Source organism: Sorex fumeus, unplaced genomic scaffold, assembly GCF_029834395.1.
Source record: "Sorex fumeus unplaced genomic scaffold, SorFum_2.1 ptg000207l, whole genome shotgun sequence".
Taxonomy (NCBI): domain Eukaryota; kingdom Metazoa; phylum Chordata; class Mammalia; order Eulipotyphla; family Soricidae; genus Sorex; species Sorex fumeus.
Window position 1 is genome coordinate 1,420,499 of NW_026606264.1, and position 25,833 is coordinate 1,446,331.

The 25,833-nt window shown below is 66.0% G+C and overlaps 3 protein-coding genes across 16 annotated transcripts in view; 1 reads left to right on the plus strand and 2 right to left on the minus strand.

Annotated features, from left to right (window-relative positions):
• Nucleotides 1–6,518: 6,518 nt before the first annotated feature.
• GPR35 (G protein-coupled receptor 35) lies at nt 6,519–7,475 on the plus strand. Its single transcript, XM_056108347.1, has one exon. It carries the CDS (start codon nt 6,520–6,522, stop codon nt 7,453–7,455), a length of 936 nt encoding a protein of 311 aa, XP_055964322.1. The 5' UTR covers nt 6,519; the 3' UTR covers nt 7,456–7,475.
• Nucleotides 7,476–11,942: 4,467 nt separating this feature from the next.
• LOC130017640 (aquaporin-12-like) lies at nt 11,943–14,528 on the minus strand. Its single transcript, XM_056108365.1, has 4 exons — nt 13,861–14,528; nt 13,293–13,409; nt 12,083–12,219; nt 11,943–11,975 (listed from the first exon to the last, which is right to left on the minus strand). The coding sequence occupies exons 1-4, from the start codon at nt 14,465–14,467 to the stop codon at nt 11,943–11,945; spliced, it is 894 nt and encodes a 297-aa protein (XP_055964340.1). The 5' UTR covers nt 14,468–14,528.
• Nucleotides 14,529–19,316: 4,788 nt separating this feature from the next.
• KIF1A (kinesin family member 1A) overlaps nt 19,317–25,833 on the minus strand; it is a 36,974-nt gene continuing 30,457 nt past the window's right edge. For 8 of the 14 annotated variants that reach the window (XM_056108340.1, XM_056108338.1, XM_056108332.1 and 5 more), the window contains 11 exons: nt 24,000–24,114; nt 22,334–22,467; nt 21,984–22,045; nt 21,685–21,830; nt 21,192–21,389; nt 21,040–21,117; nt 20,205–20,329; nt 19,968–20,120; nt 19,707–19,899; nt 19,479–19,597; nt 19,317–19,392 (listed from right to left, as the gene is read on the minus strand). In XM_056108340.1, the coding sequence (XP_055964315.1) occupies nt 19,350–19,392; nt 19,479–19,597; nt 19,707–19,899; nt 19,968–20,120; nt 20,205–20,329; nt 21,040–21,117; nt 21,192–21,389; nt 21,685–21,830; nt 21,984–22,045; nt 22,334–22,467; nt 24,000–24,114 (1,366 nt within the window). In that variant the 3' untranslated portion in view covers nt 19,317–19,349. Of the gene's footprint in view, nt 19,393–19,478; nt 19,598–19,706; nt 19,900–19,967; nt 20,121–20,204; nt 20,330–21,039; nt 21,118–21,191; nt 21,390–21,684; nt 21,831–21,983; nt 22,046–22,333; nt 22,468–23,999; nt 24,115–25,413; nt 25,438–25,833 lie in introns of all 14 variants that reach the window. The other 6 variants (XM_056108339.1, XM_056108335.1, XM_056108329.1 and 3 more) reach the window with 1 other exon arrangement.

Here is a 25,833-nt window from a genome sequence, read left to right on the forward strand (position 1 = left end):
ACCTGGGCTCTCTCCTTCTGGGGGTCTGCCTGGAGGCCTTGCCAGGGGCTGGGGCTGGGGGCAGTAGCTGGAGGTTCTGGACTCCGTCCCCAGGGCGCCATGTGCTGGCGGGTGCCTGGCCAGAGGGGGGCTGCGGGGGGCGGCAGGGTCTTCACATACCCAGAGCCCCAGAGGGCTGAGGTCAAGCCTGCAGAGACCCCCGGAGCACAGGCCCCTTGTGCCCAGCACCTCCGGCCCTCTGCGAACTGGCCCGAGGGGCTGGCCCTGGGCTTGGTGGCTCCCAACCAGGGTGGGCGAACCTGGCACTGCAATGCCTTTCCCTGCGCTGGGCACTCACCCGAGCTCCCTGGCCATCGCTGCCCACTGCTGTGCCATTTCCCGCCCCCCCCACCCGGGGACCCCTCGCCCTGCCAGTGCTCAGCCCCCTCACCCCATGTGTCAGGCTCATCCCCTGAGGCCCTGCGGGCAGCACCTTCCCTCCGTCCTGTCCTGACGGCTGCCAAGGCCTATAGGTGCCTGGTAGTGGCGCCCCCTGCTGGCAATGGGAAGAGCTGGGGGTGGCAGCGCTGGGCCGGGGTGTGAAGGCACCTTGTGTCAGCAGGACCTATAGAGTGTGTGGGCCCATGTGTACTGTAGCACTGTCCGGCTGTCGTTCATCAATTTGCTCGAGCGGGCCCAGTAACGTCTCCATCGTGAGACTTGTTACTGTCTTTGGCATATCGAATACGTCACGGGGAGCTTGCCAGGCTTTGCGGTGCGGGCAAGATATTCTCGGTAGGTTGCCGGGCTCTCCGAGAGGGGCGGAGGAATCGAACTTGGGTCGGCTGGGCCAGCCGCGTGCAAGGCAAACGCCCTACCGCTGTGCTATCGCTCCTGGCCCATGTGTACAGAGTGCATAAATGTGTGCTACGCCTGTGTGTTCATGTGCACCTGTGTGTACTACATCCACATGTAGTACAAGTGTGTATGTGTGCACTTGTGTATTCATCCGTGTGTGCGTGTGTGTACATGTGCTACATCCGTGCGTACACGTGTGTACATTTGTGCGCACTATATCCGTGTATGCGCCCATGTGTACGCATGTGTGCATACATGCTTTTACAGGGGGTTGTCAGCAGTAGTTTCGGGAAGGACCATGCAGGCCGGTTTTTGTGTGATTTGGTTTAGAGTCACACCGGCCAGTGCTCGGGGGTCACTCCTGGCAGACTTGGGGGGCCGTGCAGGGTGCTGGGGATTGAGCCTGGGGCTGTGTTCAAGGCAAGTGCCCTGCCCTCTGTCCTGCCCCTCTGGGGGTGAGGTCAGCACAGGCTGCCCCCCTTGCTGAGCCTGTGCCCCCACTCCTCAGTACTTGGTGTCTGATTATTGCAAATGACGACATTTTTTTGGTCTTCATTTTTTCCCCAGTTTATCTTTCCTAGTCTCAGTATGTGACGTGTGGGGCTGGGGTCACCCCTGGTGCTGCTGCCCACTGCCCAGGGGCCATGTGGGGTGCCAGGTTCTAACTCAGGCCGGTTGGGTAGAAGACATACTCTGCCCACCGCACTACCTCTCTGGCCCCCGGAAAGGCGCCTTTCCACCGGCATCTCAGACACGGCCTTGCCAACCCCCTGAGATTGGCTGCTTTGGCACAGTGGCAAGAATGCCTTTCCCGAGAGCCAGCACCGCAGGAAGGCACTTGCCTTGCACGCCACCAAGCCAGGCTAGATCCCCGCACCCCACATGGTCCCCCGAGCCCCCACCAGGCGTGATTCCTGAACGCAGAGCAGGAGTAAGCCCTGAGCACCAGCCGTTGTGCCCCAGCCCCCCATGAAAGAGAAAGCCTTCCATGGCCCCTGCCCGAGGTGTGTCCCCAGGCACTGCCCTGAGCCCTTCCTGTCTCCCTGTGCCTGTGGGGGGGAGGGGATCAGTCAGTGGACCTGCGCTGAGTCCTGCCCTGCAGCCCACTGAGCTGTGAGGGTCCAGCCTGAGACCGCAGCTATGGGCCACGCTGACCCACTCGCTATCCGTCCATCCCTCAGGGACCCACGTGGCTCCCCAGGCCGGTACAGGTCTTGGGTTGGGCTGGTCATGACAAGTCCCTGTGCCAGTGCTTGGAGGTGACCACACACATTCCTGACCTGACCTGTCCCTCACCTCAGCCCAGAGACCCAGCCCTGACCTTAGCCTCAGCCCTGCCCGGCCCCTGCTCTGTCCACCATCCTGCTCTGACCCTGCCTGCAGTCCCTGACAACCCGACTGACCCTCCTGCCACGCGATTCCTCAGACCCCGTGATGTTGGGCAGGCACTGCGCTCGCTCCTCAGGACCCAGACACCCGACCTCATCGCCACCTCAGCGTCCCTCCCAGGGAGCAGGCAATGGTCCGGAGCGGGCAGTGAGGCAGCCCAGGCCTGGGTCTGGCGTGAGGGGTCTCCGGGTGGGTGTGGAGGCCCTGAGCTGGGGGCGACTGGCACCCACCTGCGTGACAGTCCCATGGGCAGGCCCAGCTGAGCAGCTCTGGGCCTGGAACCGGTGGGCTGACAGGAGCCAAAGCCCTCCCAGGGACCCCCAGAAGAAGGCGTATGCATCACTGTGCGTGGACTCCTGTTATGTGTGTGTTCATGCACACACGTGTCTGTGTCTCGGGGGAGGCTCCCTGGGGCATGGCCACAGCCCCGTGTCTGCTTGGCTTGTCCTGTTCCAGGCTCTGCTGGGAGACGCTGCTGGAGCTTCTATGGGAGCATTGCTGGGAGCACCACCGGGAGCACTGCTGTAAGTTCTGTTGGGAGCACTTCTAGGTGTCCTGCTGAGAGCACTGTTGGAGGCCCCAGTGGGAGTCCTGCTGGAGCATTTCCAGAAGCGAGGCTCTCTACTGTTCCCTGCTGGGAGCACTTCTGCTGGAGCACTCCCAGAAGTGAGGCTCTCCCTCCCCCGTGCCAGTGATTCCGGAAATTTCCAAGCAGATCCCCGCCAGCAGAAGGGCAGATGACATGGCTGTGACATGGCAGCCTAGGCAGGGGGAGGGATGATGCACACAGGCTCCTACGGCTGATGTCACAGTCTCGGTCGTCAAGATTCAGAAAGAGGAAGGGAGAAGCACTTCTCAGAATCCAGGGCTCCCGGCGCCCCTGCAACCTCAGGATGAACTGCACCAGCTTCCGCTGTTCCCGAGCCTGCGGGCCAGTGCCCTGCATCACATCCGCCCTTAGGCACGCAAACCCCAGGACCGCTTCCCTCTGCTCCGTGGGCAAGTCTGTGCCCTCAGGTAGTCCTGGTAGGTCTGTGCCCTGAGGACTCTGGGGCCCGTCTGTGCCCCAGGGACCCCGGGGGTGGGCTGCCTCACTTCCCGTCTGCCACAGCTACTTGCTGGCCTGACAGCCCAAGGGGCAGGGTCTGGCCATGGCTGTGGCACTAAGTGGACAAGCCAAAAGGAGACCTGGGGTCTGGCTCCGTGTCCCCACCCCTCACCTGGACCTGGCAGTGGGGGTCCCCTTCGCCGTGACACCCCTGGGCCTCTGCACTGGCCCCTCCATCACCCCCAGCCTGTCTCAGCTCTCCGCACAGATCCACCAGTGCCTGGGCACAAGCAAGTGTGCACACATGCACACACGTGTACACAGCACACGGACACATGTGTGCAGTCCTCCCGCAGGGGCGCATGTGCACACACCCCTAAAGACTCACACATGGTGTTTCATTAATAAAAAAAAAATAATTTTTTTCCTGAAAGAGGGAAAAACAATAAAAAAAAAAAGACCCACACAGATGTGCTCATGTGAACTGCACCCATGTGTGCAACGAGAGCTGCAGTCTGATTCATATGCACGCACACTCATGGCTACACACACAGCACATGTGTGCCCATGGCACACACAGGGCTGCACTCACACAGGTGCACATTCTTACACACACACACACACACACACACACACAGCCCACAGGGAGCACGTGAATCGCACCCCCACACAGGCACGTCTGTGTGCTCACACATGCACACAGGCACATGCGCAACCGTGCCTGTGCGTGTGGCCCAACGGCGCGCATGTGAACCGCACCCACACAGGCGCCAGCCACATCCAGCCGCCTCTCGTGCGAACAGTCTTACAAGAGGGTTCCTGGGCGGGAGCCGCGCCTTCCGGGGGGCTGGGTTGAGTGTCCCACTGGGGTGGGAGGCTCTTCACCACGGCCTCATCTGGAGGAAGCCTTTGGTTTTTCTTTTTTTTTTCCTTTTTGAGTCACACCTGGCGATGCACAGGGGTCACTCTTGGCTCTGCACTCAGGAATTACCCCTGGCGGTGCTCAGGAGGACCCTATGGGATGCTGGGAATTGATCCCTGGTCGGCCGTGTGCAAGGCAAACGCCATCCCCGCTGTGCTATCCCCCGGCCCTGGAGGAAGCCTTTGGGACGAGTTCCAAAGTCAGCTGCCGAGCCCGCAGCTCCCAGCCTCTTCTTGCTCCCGTCCAGCCCCTGACCGGCCTGAGCCCAGGTCCCTCCACCAGGGGTTCCACCAGGGAGTCCCGTTACCAGGGCAGCCTGCGGTGACGGGGGCGGGGGGGTTTCCCATGCCTGGGCCCGGCTGTGGGCAGACTGTGGCAGCGGGGAGGGGCGGGGCTGCCCACAGAGCTCACTTGCACTTGGCGCTGGCAGGAGGCAGCGTCCCCAGGAGGACGACTGACGTGGGGCCAGTGCCGGCTGGCGGAGAAAGGGGAAGAGCGAGAGGACACGCAGCCCCTTCGTGGGACCGGGACGGTGCTGGTCCCGCAGCCAGAGGGAGCGCCCCGGTGAGTGGGGCAGCCGGCCACCAGTCCCCCAGGGCTCCCGGGAGGCTAGGCAGAGACCAGGGCCAACGGTTCTGTGGCCGGATCAGGGCCCAGAGGGTGGAGGGGGCTGCATCCCTCGCTGCTGGCGGGTGGGGGCAGGCGTGGGCAGCCCACACCCCCGTGTGGTACCAGGGATGCTGGGTGTCTGGACCCAGGTCCCCCAGGCCCGTGGGGCCGCACATTGTCCCTTGGGTGCTCCCGGGTGGGGCTAAGTGGGGGCTGGTGGCTCCTCCAGAACAGACCCCGCCCTCGCTCACCCTCCGGGGCTCAGCAAGGACCCACCCCCTCCCTGCGGCCCTGGGGTCAATTGGGGCTGGGGCCTGGGTGGGCCCGTCTCAGGGGAGTCGAGGGTGGGCCGCATGCAGCTGAGGGCTGAGGCCCTGCATCCATGCCCGGACCCAGCCAGGGGGAGGGGTCTTCAGGTGGGTGGCCTCACGGGCGGGGATGAGGACAGGAAGGAAGATGGGTCAGCCCCTCCAGAGAGCTCTGGTACCCCCGCCTCCAGGAAGCCTTCCATCCTGTACCCCCACCCACTGCAGGCTGGTCTGTCTGCTGTGGTCACGGCCACCGTCCCTGCTGCCTGACGCCCCAGCCCAGCGCGCCGTCACCCCGCTTAGGAGGGAGGGGCAGCCTGGGACGCCCCAGCCCACCCCACGCCTCCAGGAGAGACTGCTGAAGGGGACTCGAGTCCCAGGAAACAGGTCAGAGCCGGCTCGGGTGGGGCAGAGAGGGCAGGGCTGCAGTGCCAGCCGTGGGTTCTGAGGGTCTACGTGGGTGCAGCTTTGCTGGTTTTAAGGGGAGCCCCCCTGGGCGGGCTGTGTGGCCTTTCCCGGTTGTGGGGCCTGGGGGTACCTGATGCCTTCACCTGGCCTCTGAGATGGCCCTGGGCACCGGGCACCCGGCGCAGACGGGCAGGGTGCTGAGCTGCTCTCTGCAGAGGCCTGGGCAGTGGGGCCTGCCCCCCGCTCCCGTGGGAGAGTCGGGTCCCTGCGTGGGCTTGAGGAGACAGAGGCTGTTGGTAGGTGCAAGGAGCAGCGTGAGGAACGGGGCAAGTGCCCTCCCCACTGGGCTGTGCTTTGCCCCACGGGGGAGCGGGGCGGGTGGACACTGTTGGGGTCTGGCCTCGAGCCTCGGCTCAGAGGGGCTGCTTGGGGCATGAGCAGCTCGAGGTCCATCTGGGCGAGGGCTGGGGCCAAGCGGGAGACCCCAGTGGTGGTTGGGGGCATGTGGCTGGCTGGGGTGGGAGGAGAGAGATGCTCCTTCCTCCCACTAGGCTCTCGGCAGGCTGCTCAGCAGGGTGGGGCGGGTGGGGCTGGCCTCCCCTGGGGCCAGAGCTTCTGCCTCCCTAATGCACTGCCCCGCCCAGGGCTGGCTCTCCCAGGGCTGGCTCTCCCAGGGTTGGCTCTCCCTCGTCCATGCAGCCCTGTCTGGGGTGGCCCGGGCCCTGTCCGCCAGCCCCTCGCGGCATTGGCCAAGGCGCCACGTGGGACCCCGCAGGGGGCTGACATCCCCTGTGCCCCGCCCCCCCCACTCGTGTGAGGGGCTGTGGGGACACAGCCCGGGTCCCCGCTGCCCCCCATCCCCCAGTGGGCAGGCGTCTGTTCTGGGCTGGGAGGTGGGTTGGAAGGTTCCGGGGAGCCGCAGCTGCGGGCGCGGGGCCGGGCCCTGGGTGGGGGTGGGGGGATGCCCGGCCCTCACTCCCGCCATGCCCCGCAGGACCATGGACAACTCTAGCTGCGGGCCGTGCCAGTTCCGCGGGCCGGGGCCCAGCCAGGCCATCCACTATGCCTACACGGGCCTGCTGCTGGCGCTGGGGCTGCCCCTGAACGCGCTGGCGCTCTGGGTGTTCTGCTGCCGCATGCCTCGCTGGACCACGACGCATGTGTACATGGTGAACCTGGCCACGGCCGACCTGTGCCTGCTCTGCACGCTGCCACTCCTGCTGAGGCCCGGGCACCTGGCCCTGCTACCCTGCCACGTCTCCCAGGGCTGCTACCTGGCCAACAGGTACATGAGCATCAGCCTGGTCATGGCGCTGGCCCTGGACCGCTACGTGGCCGTGCGGCACCCCCTGCGGGCTCGCGGCCTCCGCTCCCCGCGCCGGGCCCTGGCGCTGTGTGCCGCGCTCTGGGTGCTAGTGACCGGCTCACTGGCCCTGCGGGGGCTGCTGGGGGCCAGGACCAACAGCACCTGCTTCTTCGGCACCTCGGAGCAGGAGCCCAAGATCGTGGCCTTCTCCCTGCTGGGCTTCTACCTGCCGTTAGCCGTACTGGTCTTCTGCTCCCTGCAGGTAGGCACGGCCCTGGCCCAGAGGCCGGCCGCCGACGCAGGGCAGGCCGAGGCCACTCGCAAGGCCGCCCGCATGGTCTGGGCCAACCTGGCCGTGTTCCTGGCCTGCTTCCTGCCCCTGCACCTGGTGCTGAGCGTGTACCTGGCGCTGGGCCCTGGCCGGCACACCTGCGCCTTCAAGTGCGCCTTCTTCATCACCAGCAAGTTCTCAGACGCCAACGGCTGCCTGGACGCCATCTGCTACTACTACTCGGCCAAGGACTTCCAGAACGCGTCGGGGCGGCCGGCACCCCTCAACACCAAGACCCACAAGAGCCAGGATTCTGTGTGCCTGACGATGACACAAGGACCCGTCTCCCGTTCCTAGGACGGCGCTGCCTCTGCACAAGGAAGGGGCCGTAGGACCGGGAACAGGGGTGGAGGTGCAGGGAGGCCTTCCTGCCAGTCTCCTGCTGCTGCCCACTGGGGCTAGAATAAAGCTCTCAGCAGGAGTCACCCAGATGGCTGCATGACGCCCACCCGCTCTGGCAGGGGGTGATGGGTGGGGGCAGGAGGTAAGGGATGGGAAGTGAGGAGGGGAGGGGAGAGGTGGAAGGCGGAGATGGGATGTGAGAGACGGGAGATGAGGATGGGAGGTGAGGGATTGGAGGTGAGAATGGGAGATGAGAGTGAGAAGTGGGGGGGAGGGGGAGGCACAGGGTTCCCCTCCTAGATGGCTTCTTCTGGTCCCCCAGAGTTGGGGGCTGGTGCCCGCCCCTGCTCGCTGGGGGTAGCAGGCGGCTCTGCCCGGCAGGGGCAGGGCTGGGCCACCTGAGTTCCCAGAGCATGGCTGGTGGGGTCTGAACCTGCAGGGCTTCCAGAGGACACAGGGCCCGGCCCACGTCTCCCCCTGAGCCCCCCCAGGCCTCCCTCGGCACGTCTGCACAAGGAAGCAGCACATTCTGGCTGTGCCAGGCGGTGCGGGCACCTCCTGCATTCTGAAGGCTGCGGGCTCCACACAAGGGATTGTGACTGGGGTCATGCTCAGGGACGGGACACAGGATGGGGTCCATCTCAGGGGGAAACAGCGAACGCTGTCTGGAGCCAAATTCTTTTGTTCTTGTTTTTGTGCCACACCCGGTGGGCTCAAGGAGCACTCCTGGCAGGGTTCGGGGACCATACGGGGTGCCAGGGGCCAAAGGCAGGTTGGCCACACACATGCCTGCACCCTGCGGTCCCATGGCCCCGGCCTGAGCCCAGTGCTGGGCCAGGTCTGGATGCCCCCGCAGTCCACCCGCACTGTGCCCACCTGCTCCCCACTCCACCGACAGTGCCCTGGTCCTGTGAAGGCGGCCAGCCCAGAGACCCCTCAGTCCCCTGGGGTCCCCCTCTGGCCTCGCCTCCCCCCTCTGGAGTCCCCCTGGGGTTCCCCCATCCACTACCCACACGCCCCATGCTGGGGTAGGTGCTAGTGTGTCCAGAAGGGGCCACACTCCTGGGAATATTGGCTCTGTGCAGGGACAGGAAGATCAGCACAGGATAGGAGGTTCACACAGGACAGGAGGGTCAGCAGAGAGGGAGGGCTGGACAGCCTCACACACTCTCCTGCGATCTGATTGGTCACCCGACAAACCTCACTGGAGATGCTATTAAAGCTCACAAGGCCTTGTGATCTGATTGGTCGTCCCGTTCCTTTATCTGCATCTGCAATATGATTGGTCATTCCGCCCGATGCCCTCATAGGGTGTAACTAATCAGGTGGCAGGAGCGGGATGCGGCTCCTCTAAGCCTGGTGGGCACAGGAGGCGAGGCAGGAGGGACCTCTGAGTGCAGAGCCAGGTCAGCCCGGGCTATTGTCCAGCACTTAGGGGCTGCGGTTTCTGTGGCAACACTTCTGTGAGCTGAACAAGACAGCTGTAACAAAGACCTGTGGCCACACACACTGCCTCAGAACCCACAGCTGGTTGGATGGTTCTGGCGAGCCGGCAGACCTCTGAACAGGCCGGCCCACTGCGGCCAGAACCGGGCGGAGACACTGGCACGCGGAGGCTCAGGGTGGTGGGCGCTGTCGGAGGGTCTTTAGTGGAAGGCGGGGGGCCGGCAGGCTCTGCTTCCACGGGCAGATGCAGGTCCATGCTGCCGGCCTGGGGGCACACGTGGCGGGGTGTCTGCACTCCCCACACCTTTCGGGGTTCTCCTCCACGCCCAGATGCACTCGTGGGGTGGATGGTGGCTGTGGGGACCTGTGTGCCCCACCAGGCTTCTTCCCTGCCTGGCCCCAGGGGCAGGTCTGCGTTGGAGGCTCTCCTGGTCTCATCCTCTGCCACTTCTGGACTCGCTGCGGCAGGCGCAGGTTCTCCTGGCTCGGGGGATCCCTGGCCTGGGTCCCCGATGCTGCCCTGCCCCCCACGATGCCCGTCCCCGTGGCAGCAACACCTCGGCGCCTGACTTCCTGGGGGATGGCTGTACTCAGCCCTCCGACAGCACAGAAACCTTCTGCTATCAGCATTCCCCTGTCTCCCCCCACAGGGCTGGTCTCCGGGGGGGACGGGCACCTGTCTTCTGGCATCTTGGTGGGCAGCTCTTCCTTCCTCTGGGTGGTGGGAGTGGGGCAGTCTGTGGCTGTGGGTGGGCCTGAGAGAAGGCAGTCTGGTGGGCCAGGGGAAGGCAGTCTGAGGGAGGAGGGTCTGGTGCTCCTGGTGCATGCTGAGCCCTGGGAGCTCAGTGCTGTTACCCTCCAGGAGAACTCTCTAGAAAATGCCAGGGCCTCGGAGGCAGGGAGTTCTACAGTGCCCACTGGGTGAGACTGACCCTGTGCCAAGCACACTGGCGGGGAGTGGTCAGCCCCTGGGCTGCGAGGCCTTGGTGGGTGTCTGTCCCCAGAACCCGCCGCGGAGCCTGAGTTCCAAGAGCCCGGGGCTCTGCAGAAATTCTCCTGAGCCCAGGGTTTGGTCTTGGCTGTAGAAGCTCCTGCCCGAGTGCACTAGTGTGGGGCCGCAGGGCCTGGGACAGCCTGGCGCGGTCAGCCGGCCCCAGGTGCTCCTGTCGAAAGCAGCTCAGGCCCCCGTGTCCACTGCTCACACAGCGCCCACCAGCCCCCTCCTCGCCATGCCTAGCAGCAAGGGGTGGCCCTCCCTGCCCTGGGAGTGGAGTGGGCAAGAGACCCCCTAGTGGGGTTAGGGAGGGTTCCACAGCCATGGGTGCCCATGCTGGGGCTCTGTCCTGTGGACCTGCCCACCTGGTGTCCAGGCACCAGGGGTGGACGGAGAAAGGTGGGGGACCCGGGCAGCCGTTCCCCGCCTGGAGTGGGGGCTGCCAGCCAGACCCCCAGCCTTGGCTCTGCTACCCACCGCAGCCAGGGTATGGTGCCCCCCAGCAGGTACCCCGGGAGCTTCTCACGGTGCCCAGGGCCACCTCCGTGGCGGCAGGAAGGTACCCTGCAGCGGGGGCTCCTGGGCCTCGGAAGTGAGCTTTGCACGCAGGTTTCTGGCATCGGGCCCAGGGACAGGAAGTGGTTTCAGGCTTGTGACAGGCCGCAGCTGCTGCATGAACTGAGCATGGTCCAGGCAGGGTCCTGGAGCACCCCTGGAGCCAGTCTGCTGCCCCCCCAGCCATAGACCCTCATGGGCAGCAGCTCCTGTCCTCCTGGTGCCAGAGGAGCTGCAGGCAGGGGGCATGGAGCAGGAAGGAGGATACTGGGCTGCCTCAGGCCACACCCTCCCCACCCTCCCCTCCTGGGTGTGGCGAGGGGCGCAGAGATCCAGCGAGCATTTGGAGGGAAGACTAGGAGGGCAGAAGCCCAGAGCCACCTGGGGCACAGCAAGGACTGAGAGTCCCCAGGGCAGGGGTGAGTCTGGTGAGAAGGGGCGAGGAGGGGGGGAGGGTCCCTGGAAGAAGGGGAAGGGAGAGGGGAGAGTGGGGGAGCAGGGGGGAGGAGGGAGGGGAGAGCTCGAGAGCAGGAGAGAGGGGAGAGTCCCAGGGAGCAGAGAGAGGGAGGGGGGAGCCCCGGGGAGGGGGGAAAGGGTTGGACCCCCGACACCCCATGTGGCCTCTGAGCCCCACCAGGGGTGATCCCTGAGCACAGATCCAGGAGTCAGCCCGGAGCAACTCTGGTGGGTGTGGGCTTCCCCTACTCCTCCCCCCACAAAAAAAGAAGCAAAAGCCAAAATTGTTTTTTTAAAAGAGCACAAAATTGACAATGAAGTAGAATAACTGTAGAAGAAAAAAGGAAAACTCACAAAGGGAGTAGAAGCAAACCGTGACGGGGGGAGCAGGAGCCGGGCGCAGGGCCCCGGGTGCGAGCGGGTCCTGCCCTCAAGCCCGTACATCTGAACAGCAGCTGGGAGAGGCTTGGGAGCCAGAGCCCAGGCGCCCCCCACGACAGCCCCAGCTGCCCTGCCCCGCGGCTCCTGGGCCAATGCTCGGGGGCATCTCAAGAACCAGAGTCCCTTCTCCTGAGTACTTCTGCAAACGCGTAAAGGGAGAAACACGTCCCGAAGTGTCCCGTGAGCTCAGGATCCTGACAGAGGGAAGACAAGCCGGGCACAGGAAGACCCTCAGCCCACAGCCCACCAAGCTCTGACTGCCCCAAAGAAAAGTGCCTCCTGCCTGGGGCCGACAGCCTGCACCCCAGGTGCGGAAACACTCGGTGACACAGTGCTCAGAGAGCACTTGGGCAGGAACACCCATGCAGAAGGTTCCAGAGCAGCTCCTGCCTTGAGGGGTGGGATGTGTCTCCCCAGCCTGGGGGTAGGAGGGCAGGGAACAGCCTGTCCCTCTCCGCCATGGCCACAGCCCGTCCTCACGTCTCCCCTGGGGCATGGAGCATCCCAGCACCGTCTGTGGAACTTTCTAGAGGCTGCATCTTCTCACCGCTCACCCCCGCCCCTGCTGCCCTTCTAGAAACCTCTGTGGGCCAAGGAGGCAGGACTGTCAGGAGCAGTTTATTGACCAACGGTTCCTGCTGAGGAAGGGGAGCGGGCATGGGCCTGGGGCTCAGGGCCCCTCCCGCCGACTCGGCCCGCGCCTGGTGCTGGTCCTGGGGTTGGCTTCACGCGGGGCGCGCGGTACTTGCTCTTCTGAGCGTAGAGCAGGTTCCTCTGGAACAGGCGCGGGAGGTGACCACAGTACAACAGGACGGCCAGCACCATCCCTGCGGGGAGCCGCAGCTGTGAGCCTGCTCCCGGGGAGGGCGCCCACCAGCTCCTGTGCCCTTCCCACGGCACAGACAGTGCCAGGCAGGGCGAAGGTGATGGAGCTCGGAAGTGGGGAACCCAGGAGGCTTGGACACTATCAGGACCTTGGACAGTCCTGCCGGACCCCACGCCAGCCCGGCCAGGCGAGCCCCGAGACCACTACGCCTGGCACTTCTCCTTGCTGACGAGAGGATGAGCCCTGGGCAGGGGCCGGGGAGGGACTGACTCGGCATGGGGCAGGGGGCCTTTCTCGGGGCGCAGAGCCCTCATGTCTCGACTCTCACTTCCCCCAGATGCGGTGACTCTGCCTCACTGTCCCCGCCTTCTGCACACAGGGGCCAGGTCTGGCCTCTCATTTCCTGCCAACATCACTGCCGCTCCCCGACCCGGACCCAGGGGCAGGGGCGTGGGGAGCCGCGGCACCAGCACCACGACCTCCTCAGTCTGCTGCCCCATGTCTTTCCTGGAACCGTGTCACACGTGCACTGGACACCTGGGGCATAGCGGAGCCCTGGGGGTGGCCCGTAGGGAGTCGAGCCCCCAGGCGTGGGGGACACACCTCTGCCCACAGCACCGCTGTCTGAGCAGCAGTGAAGTGGCCCGAGAGAAGGGGCCCCCACAAATGCAGGGCTCCCCGGACCCCAAGGCTGGGGGTCCCCGCCCTATTTCTAAAGTTGAACTGAGCCCCCTACCCCCAGTCTCCTGGAATCCAAAAAGAAACGTAATAAGGATGAATTTTGCCAAGAGTTGTAGTGACGTTACTATAAGGTCCTGCCGGGGGTGGGGACCCTGGTCCTCAGGTGTGCCCTGTGGGGTGGGGACCCCAGTTGGAGGGAGCACTCACAGCCTCAGCCCTGCAGAGCTCCATGCTGACCTCCGCCCCAGACCTGCGTGGGAGGGACCCTGTACGGGAGCTGGGCCAGGAGCCCCACCTGTGCCAGGGCAAGTCGGGACTCACGGGAGGGGGGCTGTCTTCCTGCGCCCCTCTCAGGCCGCAGGAGGGTAGTGTGGGGTGCGGGGTAGCGCTCACCTGTCAGAGGGCCCAGCCAGTACACCTGGGCGTACTCCAGCCAGCTGTGTCCGGCACACTGGAAGGTGACCCAGGTAGCCAGGGCAGGGTTGAAGAAGGCAGAGGTGAAGGGTCCAGCTGCGGGGGTGGAGGGAGAGAGACTGTGGGGCCCTTGCAGGGGCCCTCGCCCCCAGACAGGCCCTGAGGCAAGTCGCCTGGCAGGAGCTCGAGCTCAGAGGTCCTGTCTCTCCCTCGCAGACACAAGGAAGCGAAGAGGTCACTGACCCACGTTTGCACAGCCCAGTCCCAGGGAGACCCAGGAGGGCCCCTGGCGAGTCCAGGGCCCGAGCAGGAGCAGGGTGGGGGGCAGGAGTGGTGCACCAGGAGTCTTAGAGCCTGATCCTTGCAGCCGGGGACAGGCAGGGCCAGAGGACGGACTGGCTCCCCTCGAGGGTCCCCGGCCCGGCCCGGCCTGGCGGGTGCCAGTGTGGCAGGGAGTGACCAAGGGGGCCAGGGCAGGGAACAGCAGGAAGACCAGGGTCAGCAGCGGCCCCTCCCCCTCCCCAGCCCTCCCCAGGCCCAGGCCCACCTGTGTAGGCCAGCACGGTGACCAGCAGGGCCACGGCCAGCACGCGGCAGGCAGGGAGGCTGTGGCGGAGACGCAGGAGCGTGAGGTGGAAGAGGAAGGCGCAGGCGGCCTCCACCAGCGTGCCGTGGGCCGGGTCGGTGCGCAGCGCGGAGCTGCAGTGCTCGGCCATGAGGTTCTGCAGCATGTGCAGGTCAGTCAGCTCCCAGGCCCAGTACAGCCGCACGAGCGCGCAGCCCAGCTGCAGGCCCACGGCCTGGGCGCCCAGCCTCAGCAGCGTGCCCGCCAGCGAGGCCTCGGCCAGGAGAAAGTCCTGCAGGCTCACGGCCGGGTTGGCCGCCGCCCCGTCGAACGTGGCCCCGTGCGCCAGGAAGAGCAGGAAGACCAGGGTCAGCAGCAGGTCGGGCCCGAAGCCCCCGGCCCAGGGCCCCAGCTCGGCCAGGGCGCGCAGCTCCAGGCAGCAGGCGCCCAGCTGCACGGCGCCCGCCACTTCCCGCGCGACGCTAGTGTAGGCGCCCGCCGGGAGCACAGCCTTGGCCGCCTTCCTGGCCGCCTGGCAGAGGGCGAAGGTGGCCAGGAAGAAGAAGAGGGACACATTGAGACCGGCCATCAGGCCCCGCGCCCCGCAGCGACTGCGGGGTCCCGGCTGACGTGTCCAGGAGCCTGGGAACGCCGCACCTGCCCCCTCGCTCCGCCCTGCCCTCCCGCCCTGCAGCCTGCTGGGCCGGCCCTCTGCCAGCGTCCCTGTCCTGGCGGCCACCCGTCTGCACTGCCTGCACCCCGGGCCCTGCCCCAGGCCCTCCTCAGACCTGTCCTGGGGCTGGAGGTCCTGGGGGGTCCCTGTAGGTCATGAAACACTCCATGGGGCCAAGTACTCTGGGCATGGGGGGTGGGGCAGGGGATGGTGTCTGTCCTCCAGGGCAGAGCCCGCCCAGCGGCCTCCTGACTCGGACACACAGCGGTGCCCACTGACCTGCTGTGGGTGCCCAGTGTCCCACTGTTGTGTCCAGTGCCCTGCTGTGGGTGCCAAGTGTCCCACTGAGTATTCAGTGTGCCACTGTGAGTACCCAGTGTGCCACTGTGAGTACCCACTGTCCCGTTGCCAGAACCCAGTGTCCCATTGCGAGTACCCAGCGTCCTATTGCGAGTACCCAGTGTCCCACTGTGAGTACCCAGTATTCCACTGTGGGTGTCCAGTGTCTGGCTGTGGTGTCCAGTGTCCCCGAATCAGTGCAGGCTCTCCCAAACCCCCACACTGCCGCAGCTCCCCACGGCCTTCCTGTCTCCTCCCTCAGGACGGTCCCGCAGGGTGCGGGAGGGGCTCCTGCCCGCCCACTCAGCCCACACACACCCTGTGATGGGGCTTTGCCCGGTAGCATGAGAGAGCTGTGAGTTTCCGGCCAGGGGAGAGTCACCTCAACTCAAAGGGTTTCCTCAAGCTTTGCTCCGTTCCTAAAGGTTTATCTTCAAAAAGGTGTTCAACCTTGACAGATGGAGACTTTTGTCCATTACTTTACTGTGTCTACAGAGCTGACAAAACCTGCCCGTCTCCCTCAGTGTTGAGTTGCACATGATCACCGTGAACTTTTTTTTTTTATTTTTGGGTCACACCCGGCGATGCACAGGGGTTACTCCTGGCTCTGCACCACTCCTGGTGGTGCTCAGGGGACCATATGGGATACTGGGAGTTGAACCCGGGTCGGCTGCGTGCAAGGCAAATGCCCTACCCACTGTGCTATCTCTCCAGCCCCCACCGTGAACAATTTCTGAGCCAACCTTGCTTCCTAGGAAGACCCTCACTTGTAGCTGAGATACTTTTTTCCCACTTTATTCAACACTGGTTTACAATATGGTTCATGATGCATTTGTTACATGCACACAATGTTCCAACCCCAAACCCACCCCCACTCCACCTTCCCTCCACCACTAGCCCCTTTCCCGAGGACCCCCAAGCTGCTCCCTTAGTAGGCCCCAAATAATTTATATTGTTTATTACAACTGGTAATGGAATCATCGAAATATACTTGAGTAAGAGAAAGGTCAGAATGTTGCATCCCGCCAGGTTAACTCCTGGCCTGGGGAGTTGCTGGAGTTGCTACAGTTGCTAGCGGTGCCTCGTTACTCTGTTACTGTCTTCACCATCCCACTTCTGTGTTACCTTGCCCCGGAATCCGGCGGCTCCTACTGGGATGTCAGCATTGCAGAGTTTGGCCATGTCATGCACTCCAGGAAATCCAGAATATTTCACTGGGCAGTGAGCGCCCAAGGCAGTGGCTGCAGGATGCAGGCCAGGCTACTCAGGCTTCTGGAAGCCCAGTGGGGAGGCTGTCGGCCGCTCTGAGAAGACCCCAGAGCAGAGCTATGCTCTTCTAAATGCATTTGGAGACTCGGTTCAGAGCTGAGGCTCCGGACTGCTACAGTGCTGGAACCCAGTGGGTCCTTCCCGGCCCCCCCACCCCCACCCCACGTGTCCCATCTGGAAAGAGCACTGCAGGCTTCAGACTGAGCAACAAGTGTCCCATCCCCATCTTCTCTGGAACGGGGGACAGCGTTTTTGGCTTTGGGCCATGCCGGCTGTGTTCAGGGCTTACTCCTGGCTCTACCTCGGGAGTTACTCCTGGCGGTGCTCAGGGTTCCACATAGGATGCGGGGATCAAACCTGGGTCAGCTGCGTGCAAGGCCAGCACCTACCCGCTGGACTATCGCCACGGCCCAAGGGAAGGCATTTCTAAGTGTGCCCAGACCATGAGATTTTCAAGACTTCAGAGACTGTTGAAGGTGCCAAGCAGGGCTGGTGCCCAGGCATCTCTGGGGCCGGGAGGTTTAGGTGAAAGGGGAAAGGGGGGGCATCTCTGTGGGGACAGGATGGAACAGACCCACCCCTGGGTTTCCCACGGGCCCCATGGGCCAGCTGCAGGAGTGGCCAGAGCCCCAGGACCCCTGGCTGCTGGCCTGTAGGAGGCCCGAGGACAGCAGTGGCTGTCCAGAATCCTGGTCGAACTCATGGCTGCTCCTGGGATCACCTCCTGCATCAGTACAGGAGAGAGAAAGCTCAGAGCTCCCCGCACCTGGGCACCCTTTACCACACAACAACTGGGGGTCGGGACGCGGCAGGCAGGAGGGCCACCCCGACAGCGCCAAACATCAGAGCAGAAGCAGATCGCAGGTCGCTGGGGCAGGAGAGGCATTCTTCACCTTTGGTTAGGCAACACCAAACCTTTCCCTGGCAGCCACGGAAGGGCCCTGGAGGCCGTGAGGACAAGGCCCCTGACCAGGGCGGCTGAGGCCCCCACGCTGCCCTCCCGCTAGCTCTGGGCCAAGACCCGAGCTGAGTGGGCCGGGGGTGGTGAGGGGTCCGGCCGCTTCGCCTGCCGAGTGCGGCAGGTGTGAGCCCCGCTCCTGGCCTCCCCCTGGGAGGGGGGTGCTTCTGGGACGGCGCTGACCACCCCTGGCCCCTTCTGTCCCTGTCAGACATCCGAGGCGCAAATGAAGGCAAGCGGAGGGCAGAGTCTGGTGCCGAGTACGGGGCCACGTTTATTCGGGAGTCGACGGGCGGAGAACACGGTACAGGAGCCTGACGCTCGGGCGGACGGCAGGGGCAGGGTGCCACACAACCACGTATGTACAAGCCACGGGAACTTGGGGCACGGCTCCTACGGGGGCTCAGGTCTGGGAGCAGCCACGGCCTCTCCCCAGAGCCTGCCTGATCCGGCCCTGGGGTGAAAGAGGTGCCTCGGGGGGCCACGGGGACTGATGGGACACTGCTTGCCTGGGAGCATCAGGGGCCTGCTGACCAGACTCGGAGGGGCGAGGGGGCAGGAGCAACCGGGACCCGTGTGTGTATGTGTGTGTGTGTGCGCGCGCTTGCGCGGCGTCAACATCTGTGGACATGTGTGCGTGCGTGTGCCTGAGGGCATGTGGACAGACGTGTGCATGTGTGTGTGCATGTGTGAATGGAATGTCGTGTCTTAAGAGACCCTAGCGCTTCTGGAGCCTCTTCACCCGTGGGCACGCCCGGCTCATGCAGACCCAGTGGCCCTTCCTGAGTCCCACAGGTGGGGCCCCTCAGCCTGGGGTCAGGAGCGTGCCCTGTGCTGGCCCTCAGATCTTTCCCTCCTGCCTCCTGACCCTCCACCTTCCCCACAGGGTCCTGGTGCTCAGCTGCCTTCAGGTGTCAGATGTGGAAACTGAGGCTCAGGCCATGAAGAAGCTCGTCTTCGGGGGTGGACGGGGGTGGCGTGGGGGGATGGGAACAAGGTGGGCAGCAGGCGGGTGCGAAGCATCCCAGGGGGCCCATGGCTGTGGGTCCCCTGGCGGGCCCCTCCACGCGGTGCTCTGCAGGTTGGCCGGCCTTGGGCACCTGTGCGGCCATGTCAGGCTGGCTGGCCTGAGTGGGCCTGAGGGGCTCGGACCCTCTTCTGGAACATGCTCCTACATTTCCTCTGCCTGGGAGATGGAACTGGTGTTCCTGCTGCCCCCGCACGTGGGTCACACATGCGGCACCCTGGGCTGTCGCACAATGCCTGGGGCCTGCGCTTTAGGTGTGAGGTCAGGAGTCAAAGGTCAGGAGAGATCAGGAGAGAAGTCAGGTGAGAGACCAGGTGGGGTCAGTGGGAGGTCAGGTGAGAGGTCAGGGGTGAGACCAGGCGAGAGGCCAGGTGAGAGACCAGGTGAGGTCAGGAGAAAGCTCAGGTGAGATGCCACATGGGAGGTCAGGTGAGAGGTCAGGGGTGAGGCCAGGCCAGGGATGAGCTCGGTTGAAGGCTGGGTGTGAGGCCAGGTGGGAGGCGGGTCTGAGACAGGCTCTATGTTCTCCTCCACCCTGAGCACGCGCCCCCCTTCACTTCCTCCTTGCCCCCTGCAGGGCTGAGCAGCTTTCCGGGAGAGTCAGAGTGAACCAGAACCCACGCCTCTGGCCTGCGTGCGGGGTGCTGAGCTGGCCATTTCGGGGGACTCTGGCTGAGGGTGGCACCTCCTTGGCTGGCAGAGGACCCCCGGCTGTGCATTTCCGAGGGGCCTCGGTGGGGGGGACCCACGGAGACAGTCAGACACGGGGAAGGCCCTGGGGGACACGACCCACACACTCTCCTGGGGGCCAACACGGAGATCTCAGGCTCACCCTGTGTCAGGTGCGGTCTGGGGGTCAGTGGAGGCTGGGCAGACTCAACGAGGGGAGGGGGGTTCTACAGTCTAGTGGCGGTTAGAAATAAATACTTGTCAACAGGACACGGTCAGTTAGTTCCCGCGGGCGCACTGACTACGAGCATTAGTCACATCGGTCTAGGCTTAGAAAAATACCAGCTCAGCCGCGAGGACCCCGTGCCCGGTCCCCCAGCTCCGCCCGGCCCGGGCCGGCCCACGGCAGGTGGGACAGGCGGCCGGAGAGCCGGGATGGGTCGTGGGGTCACGTCCCCCGAGGGCGGCGGCGGGGGACACTGAGGGCCAGGCGCGGCGGGGCGGGGGCGGCCTGGGGGGCGGCCGGGGCGCCCGGCTCACACCCGCATCTGCGCAGACCTCCGTCTCGACAGCTTGGACCTGGCGGCGAGGGGCTCCGGGTCAGCGGCCTGCGCGGGCCGGGGCCTGGGGGTCCCTCCCGGCCCGCGGGGAGGGGGGGCGCCTACCGGATAGTGCCGGCCAGCAGCGGGTTGAAGGCGTAGAGCCAGTCGTGCATGTCCTTGTCGCTGTTGGCGCGCAGCAGGATGCCCCGGTGCTCGGTGCACACGGCGAAGGTGTTGGGGGTCTGCGGGGCGGGCGGTGAGCGCGGCCCGCGGGGTGCGCCCCCCGCCGACCCGCGCCCACGGAGTGCGCCCCCCCGCCGACCCGCGCCCACGGAGTGCGCCCGCGCCCACCTTGAGCATGGCCTGCTGGTCCTCGCTGTACTCCACCTGCGCCGTGGACAGGTTGAGCACGAAGCGCTCCACGGCGTCGCGCTCGCTGTTGTACATGTAGGCGTAGGGCCGGCGCACCACCACGAAGCGCTTGGCCCAGCCGGCCGTGTGCGGCTCCAGGAAGTGCAGGAAGCCCTTCTTGGACACGATGGGGCTGCGGGGCGGGGGCGGGGCGTCAGGCGCGGCCCCGCCCCGCCCCGCCCCGCGCGGGCCCCCACGCACCTCACGCGGATCTCCTGCACGTCGGGCAGCAGCGCGCGCGGCGGCTCGGCGGCGGGGCCCGGGCTGGCGGCCTTCCCGGCGGCGGCGGCGGCGGCGGCGTCGGGCAGCGGCTCGGGCTCGGGGCTGGCGGGCCGCGAGCAGGGCGGCGGCGTCCTGCGGGCACCGCACCGCGGTGGGCGGGGGCTCCGCCCGCGCGGCGCCAACCCCCCAGCCCCGGGCCCGCCGCCGGCCACTCACCTCGCGTCGGAGGCCCCGTACCGGCCCTCCACCAGGGACGGGCACGTGGACGAGGGCGTGAGCGTGGCCGCCCCCACGGGGGACATGGACGGGTCCCGCAGCAGAGTGACCGACATCTCCGAGAGCTGCGCAAGAGTCAGCCTTGGGGGCGCCGGGACCCCGCGGGGGCGGGGCGGGGCGCGGGGGCGGGGCTCTGGCAAGGGCGGGGCTTAGCTGCGTGGGGCGGGGCCAGGCTCAGTCACCTGGGGGCGGGGCTCGAGCGCGGAGCCGGACTTTGGTGCGCGGGGCGGGCACATGTGGGCGGGGCTAGGACGGGGGCAGAGCTCAGGCGCACGGGGGCGGGGCTCAAGCTCGGGGCGGGGCTTAGGTGCGAGGAGTGGGGCGCGGTCACGTGTGAGCAGGGCGCAGCCGGGATCAGGGCTCAGGCGCATCGGGACAGGGGTCAGCGCGGGGCGCGGGGGCGGGGGGCGCGTGTAGGAGAAGCTCAGGAGCACGGGGCGGGGCTCAGGGGCATATGGGAAGGGCGCAGGGCTCAAGCGCGGGGCGGGGCCTTGGCGCGTGGGGCGGGCACCTGTAGGAGGGGCTCGGGCTCGGGGCGGGGCTTGGGCACGTGGGGTGGGCACGTGTGGGCAGGACTTGAACGAACGGAAGTAGGGCTCGGGCGCGTGGGGGCGGGGCTCACGCGAGGGGCGGAGCTTAGGCGCATGGGCGGGTCCGCGTGGGCGGGGCTCGGGAGCGCGGGGCCCGGGCAGGGGGCGGGGCGGGCAGGGGCAGGGCGCGGCTGCGTGTGTAACGGGCTCGGACCCGCACAGGAGCGTGCGGAACTGCCGCCCACCTTGCTCTCGCTGGCGCTGACGCAGACGTGGCCGTGGGAGTACTCGCGGTTGAAGGTGTGCGTGAGGAGGCGCAGGCACTGTGGACACAGGCTGGTCAGGGCGTGGCCGGCGCGGGCGCCCCACGGCCCCCGCGGCGGCCCCCGCGGCCCACCTTGACAGCCAGTTCGCGCTGCCGCTCGTTCGGGGCCTCGTCGGGCGAGGGGCGCCCGTCAGCCGAGAGCGGGGAGGAGGCGCTGGACGAGCTCCGGGAGTCCGCGTCCTCGCTGCCCGGGGTCAGGGCCTCGGGGCCGTGGCGCTGCGCCGCCTCCAGCTTCTCCCGCAGGAGCAGGTAGTGCCGGGTCTTCTCCACCTGCAGGGGCCGCGGCCACCCATAGGACCCGCCCACGCGACCCTGCCCCCGACTCCTGCGGCCCCTCCTGCACCGGCCCAGCCCCGCCCGACCCGCAGCCCCGCCCCAGCCCGGCAGCCACGCCCACCCTGAAGCCCGCTCACCACCAAAGTCCCGCCCACCCTGTAGCCCCACCCCACCCACAGCCCCGCCCACCCTGCAGTCCCGCCGCAGCCCCGCCCCAGCACCGAAGCCCCGCCCATCACGTAGCCCCGCCCACTCGCAGCCCGTCCCCATCCCCGAAGCCCCGCCCCACCTCCTGCAGCAGGCTCAGCTTCTCCAGCTCCCACTGGTGGTCCAGGATGAGGCTGTCGCTGCGCGGCCTCCAGCCCGCCAGGTTCTCCTCGCCCCGCACGTAGGCCACGGACGTGTCCAGCACCCTCCGGCGCCGCCTCTGCATCCCTGCAGGGGCGCCTGCCTTCAGCCCACCTCATGGCAGGGAGGTGGGCCTCGGCCCCCTCCCCCAGCCGGCAGCTCGCCAGCTGGGGGGGGGGCAGGAAACGAGGTCATCAGGGCGGCTTAGCAGGGCGGGGCAGGCACGGGGCAGGCACCTACCTGGGCTGCCCGCGTCGGCCACGTGGCACAGGCTCAGCTCGTACACGCCTGTCACCCGGTTGCTGCAGGAGTGATGGTCTATCAGGGGATCTGGAGGCCCCTCTCTGCTGCTGTGCATCTCCGTCCCACCCCATCCCAGAGGGCACCCCACTAATCTCCCTGGGGAGAGGGCACTGGGGGCTCCAGGGCCCCTCCCCACACCTCAGCCCAGCCCTGACTGCGGGACCCCACAGGCCCAGCCCCTTCCCGAGGCAAAAAACCTGGCTCAGGGCCCCTGCCCTGGCCCCTCTAGGACCCCCACGTGAGGGTCTGGAATCTGGTGGTGGGTGGGCAGTGGAGGCCGGACTTACCTCTCCGAGGCACGAAGGCCCCCGCTGCCAAACAGGCTGCGGATGGAGCGTGAAGCAGGCAGCTTGGCGTCCCGAGAATAGAAGACCATGCAGAAGTCCTTGGTGATGACGGCGGGCTGCGTGCAGTTCTCCATCTGCAGGCAGGCGGGGGACTCAGGGCGGCGGCCAGACCCCACCCGACCCACATGGTCCGAGCCTCATTCTCAGGCTGTCTCGATGACACACTCCCCCAGATGCCGTGAGGAGCAAACGGGATCCTGTGGCTATTCAGGGGCAGTCTCACACCCACTGGCTTTCCTGGAGCTCAGGGACAGAGCTGGGGCGGCCTGCCCCAAAGCCAGCACACGGTCAGAGTCCCAGAACCGGGCAGTGAGGGGGCTGAGTACTGCCATCCTCCATCCCGTGACACGGCCTCAAACTCCTCCATGCCTCATTACCGTGCTCAGCTTCACTTGCCCACAATCCCAGCTCCTCCGGGACACACGGCAGCTCTGGTGCTGCCTGGGGCACGTGCAATGTCTCATGTGTTGCAGCCACCCTAGGACATAGGCCCAGGGCATGTACTGCCGAGAGGAATGGGCTCACTATGAACTCCGCCACCAGAAGCAGACAGGAAGTGGTCTCACTATGAACCCGCCATCGGAAGGCAGACAGGAAGTGGTCTCACTATGAACCCCGCCACTGAAAGCAGACAGGAAGTGGCCTCACTATGAATCCCGCAACAGGAAATTGCCTCGCTATGAACCCCGCCACTGAAAGCAGACAGGAAGTGGCCTCACTATGAACCCGCCATCGGAAGGCAGACAGGAAGTGGTCTCACTATGAACCCGCCATCGGAAGGCAGACAGGAAGTGGTCTCACTATGAACCCCGCCACCGGAAGCAGACAGGAAGTGGCCTCACTATGAATCCCGCAACAGGAAATTGCCTCGCTATGAACCCCGCCACTGAAAGCAGACAGGAAGTGGCCTCACTATGAACCCGCCATCGGAAGGCAGACAGGAAGTGGTCTCACTATGAACCCGCCATCGGAAGGCAGACAGGAAGTGGTCTCACTATGAACCCGCCATCGGAAGGCAGACAGGAAGTGGTCTCACTATGAACCCCGCCACTGAAAGCAGACAGGAAGTGGCCTCACTATGAATCCCGCAACAGGAAATTGCCTCGCTATGAACCCCGCCACTGAAAGCAGACAGGAAGTGGCCTCACTATGAACCCGCCATCGGAAGGCAGACAGGAAGTGGTCTCACTATGAACCCCGCCACTGAAAGCAGACAGGAAGTGGCCTCACTATGAATCCCGCAACAGGAAATTGCCTCGCTATGAACCCCGCCACCGGAAGCAGACAGGAAGTGGCCTCACTATGAATCCCGCAACAGGAAATTGCCTCGCTATGAACCCCGCCACCGGAAGCAGACAGGAAGTGGCCTCACTACGAATCCCGCATCAGGAAATTGCCTCGCTATGAACCCCGCCACCGGAAGCAGACAGGAAGTGGCCTCACTACGAATCCCGCATCAGGAAATTGCCTCGCTATGAACCCCGCCACCGGAAGCAGACAGGAAGTGGCTCACAGGAAGTCCACTACTGCAAGGACAGGAGCTAAACTCCAGGCCTGGAAGTTGTCTGGACAAGAGCTGGCCTGGGGGCGCCCGTGGGGCTCTTGCCTCGATGTAGGCGGAGAGTGTCATGTAGATCTTCTCTCGGTAGGGCGTGACCCGGTTCAGCAGCAGTGAGTTGTGCATGGAGCTGTCCCACGCGGCCTCAAACTGGTAGAATGTTCTGGGGAGGCAGATGGGGGTGAAAGGTTAGGTTCCGTGGGCCACGCTCAGTGGGGGTAGGGTCATGCACGTGGAGAGATAGACGGGTGGGCCTACGGGATGCAGGTCCAGAAGCCTGGGTGGGAGTTCAGGAAGGATGGTCCCCTCCCCACTCAAGGCCAGGCTGGGGGTCTCTCGGTGCCACTCCCGGGGGCCCGGAGTTCAGCGGCTCATGCTGGCGTCGTTTTAGCTCACAGCCCTGGGCTGTGCCGGAGACCGGAGAGGCAGGAGCAGAGACGGGGTGGGCTGGCCCAGCCTGGTCCGAGTGAGGACGGGCCTTTCTCCCTGAACCCCAGGGAGGGCCTAGCTTTCCCCAGACCCTCGGCTCCTCCCAGCAGCCGCTCGCTCGGGGGGATGCGCAGGGAAGACACGGGGGCGCGGTCGGGTCTCCCTCCTTAGCCCCTGGGATCGTGAGCAGGGTGGGAGCCAGCGGCCCCAAGACCTCCCCCAGGCTGCAGTAATCTGCTGGAGGCGGCCTGTGGCCCCGGGGGGCTTGGCTGTGTCCCCCCCATAGAGAGCCGGACAATTTGCCTGCACAGTTGCCGAGACCCGGAGCCGCACCCCAGCCCCCCGCACTCCATCCTCGCATCCTCCCGGAGGGCGAGACAGTGGCCGGCACCCCAGCAGGGCCGCGCCCTAGCCCCTGGGGGCCAAGGCCAGGCGGGGGCTCAGACTGTGCCATGGCCACCATCCCCCCCATGGCACAGTCTGGGGCACGGCAAAGTGGGGGTCCAGGGCGGGGTCACTGACACAAGGAACCCCGAGGATCCAGAGGGAGAGCAGGAGGTGGATAGGGGCCCCAGAGAGGGAGTCCGGGGTGAAGGGCGAGGACGGGGGGGGGCAGAAGGGAAGAGCAATGGGAGCAGGGGGAGAGTGGGGGTGCAGGGGGCAGAAGGGGAGGGGAGAGGGGAGCAGGGGAGTGGGAGGATTCACGGGGGAAGAGTGGGGGGTAGGGGGAGCAGGGGAGAGGGGAGGGAAAGAGAGGGGAGCAGGGGAGAGGGGAGGGAGCAGAGGGACAGTGGGGGGCACATGGGGAGAAGAGTGGGGGGAGTAGGGGGTGCAGGGGAGAGGGGAGCAGGGGAGTGGAAGGGTGCACGGGGAGAAGAGTGGGGGGTAGGAGGAGCAGGGGAGAGGGGAGGGAAAAGAGGGGAGCAGGGGAGAGGGGAGGAGAGCCGAGGGGAGCAGGGGAGAGAGCTGGAGGAGGGGGTCTGGGGAGGGGGAGCACAGGGAGGAGCCCGAGAAGGCGAGAAGGCGGCTGTACCTAGACTCATCTCCGAAGGGAGCGCTAAAGGCAGAGCAGCCGGACACACGCACACACACACAAGAAAGGACAAGTCAGGCTGTGCCCAGGAGGACGGCAGCGGCGGGCGCCGGGACACCTGACCGCCAGACACCCCGGGACACCTGCAGACGCCGGGACACCCGAAGACACCAGCAGACCCAGACGCGCCCCTCTGGCCTGGCCCCCGCGGCAGCCTGAGCCCGGTGCCCGCCCGGTGCCCTCCCCGCCCCGGCTGCTCCCGGGCGGCGTCCTCTGTGTGGCCGGCTGCTGGCTTCACAGCCCTGTGCAGAGACCAGGGGAGGCTGACCGTCCACCTGGGGGTCTGCCGACGGCCAGCATCCCCTCCACACCTCAGCTCTGTGGCTCCTGACCCCCCTCATGGGCGCAGAGGGCGACACA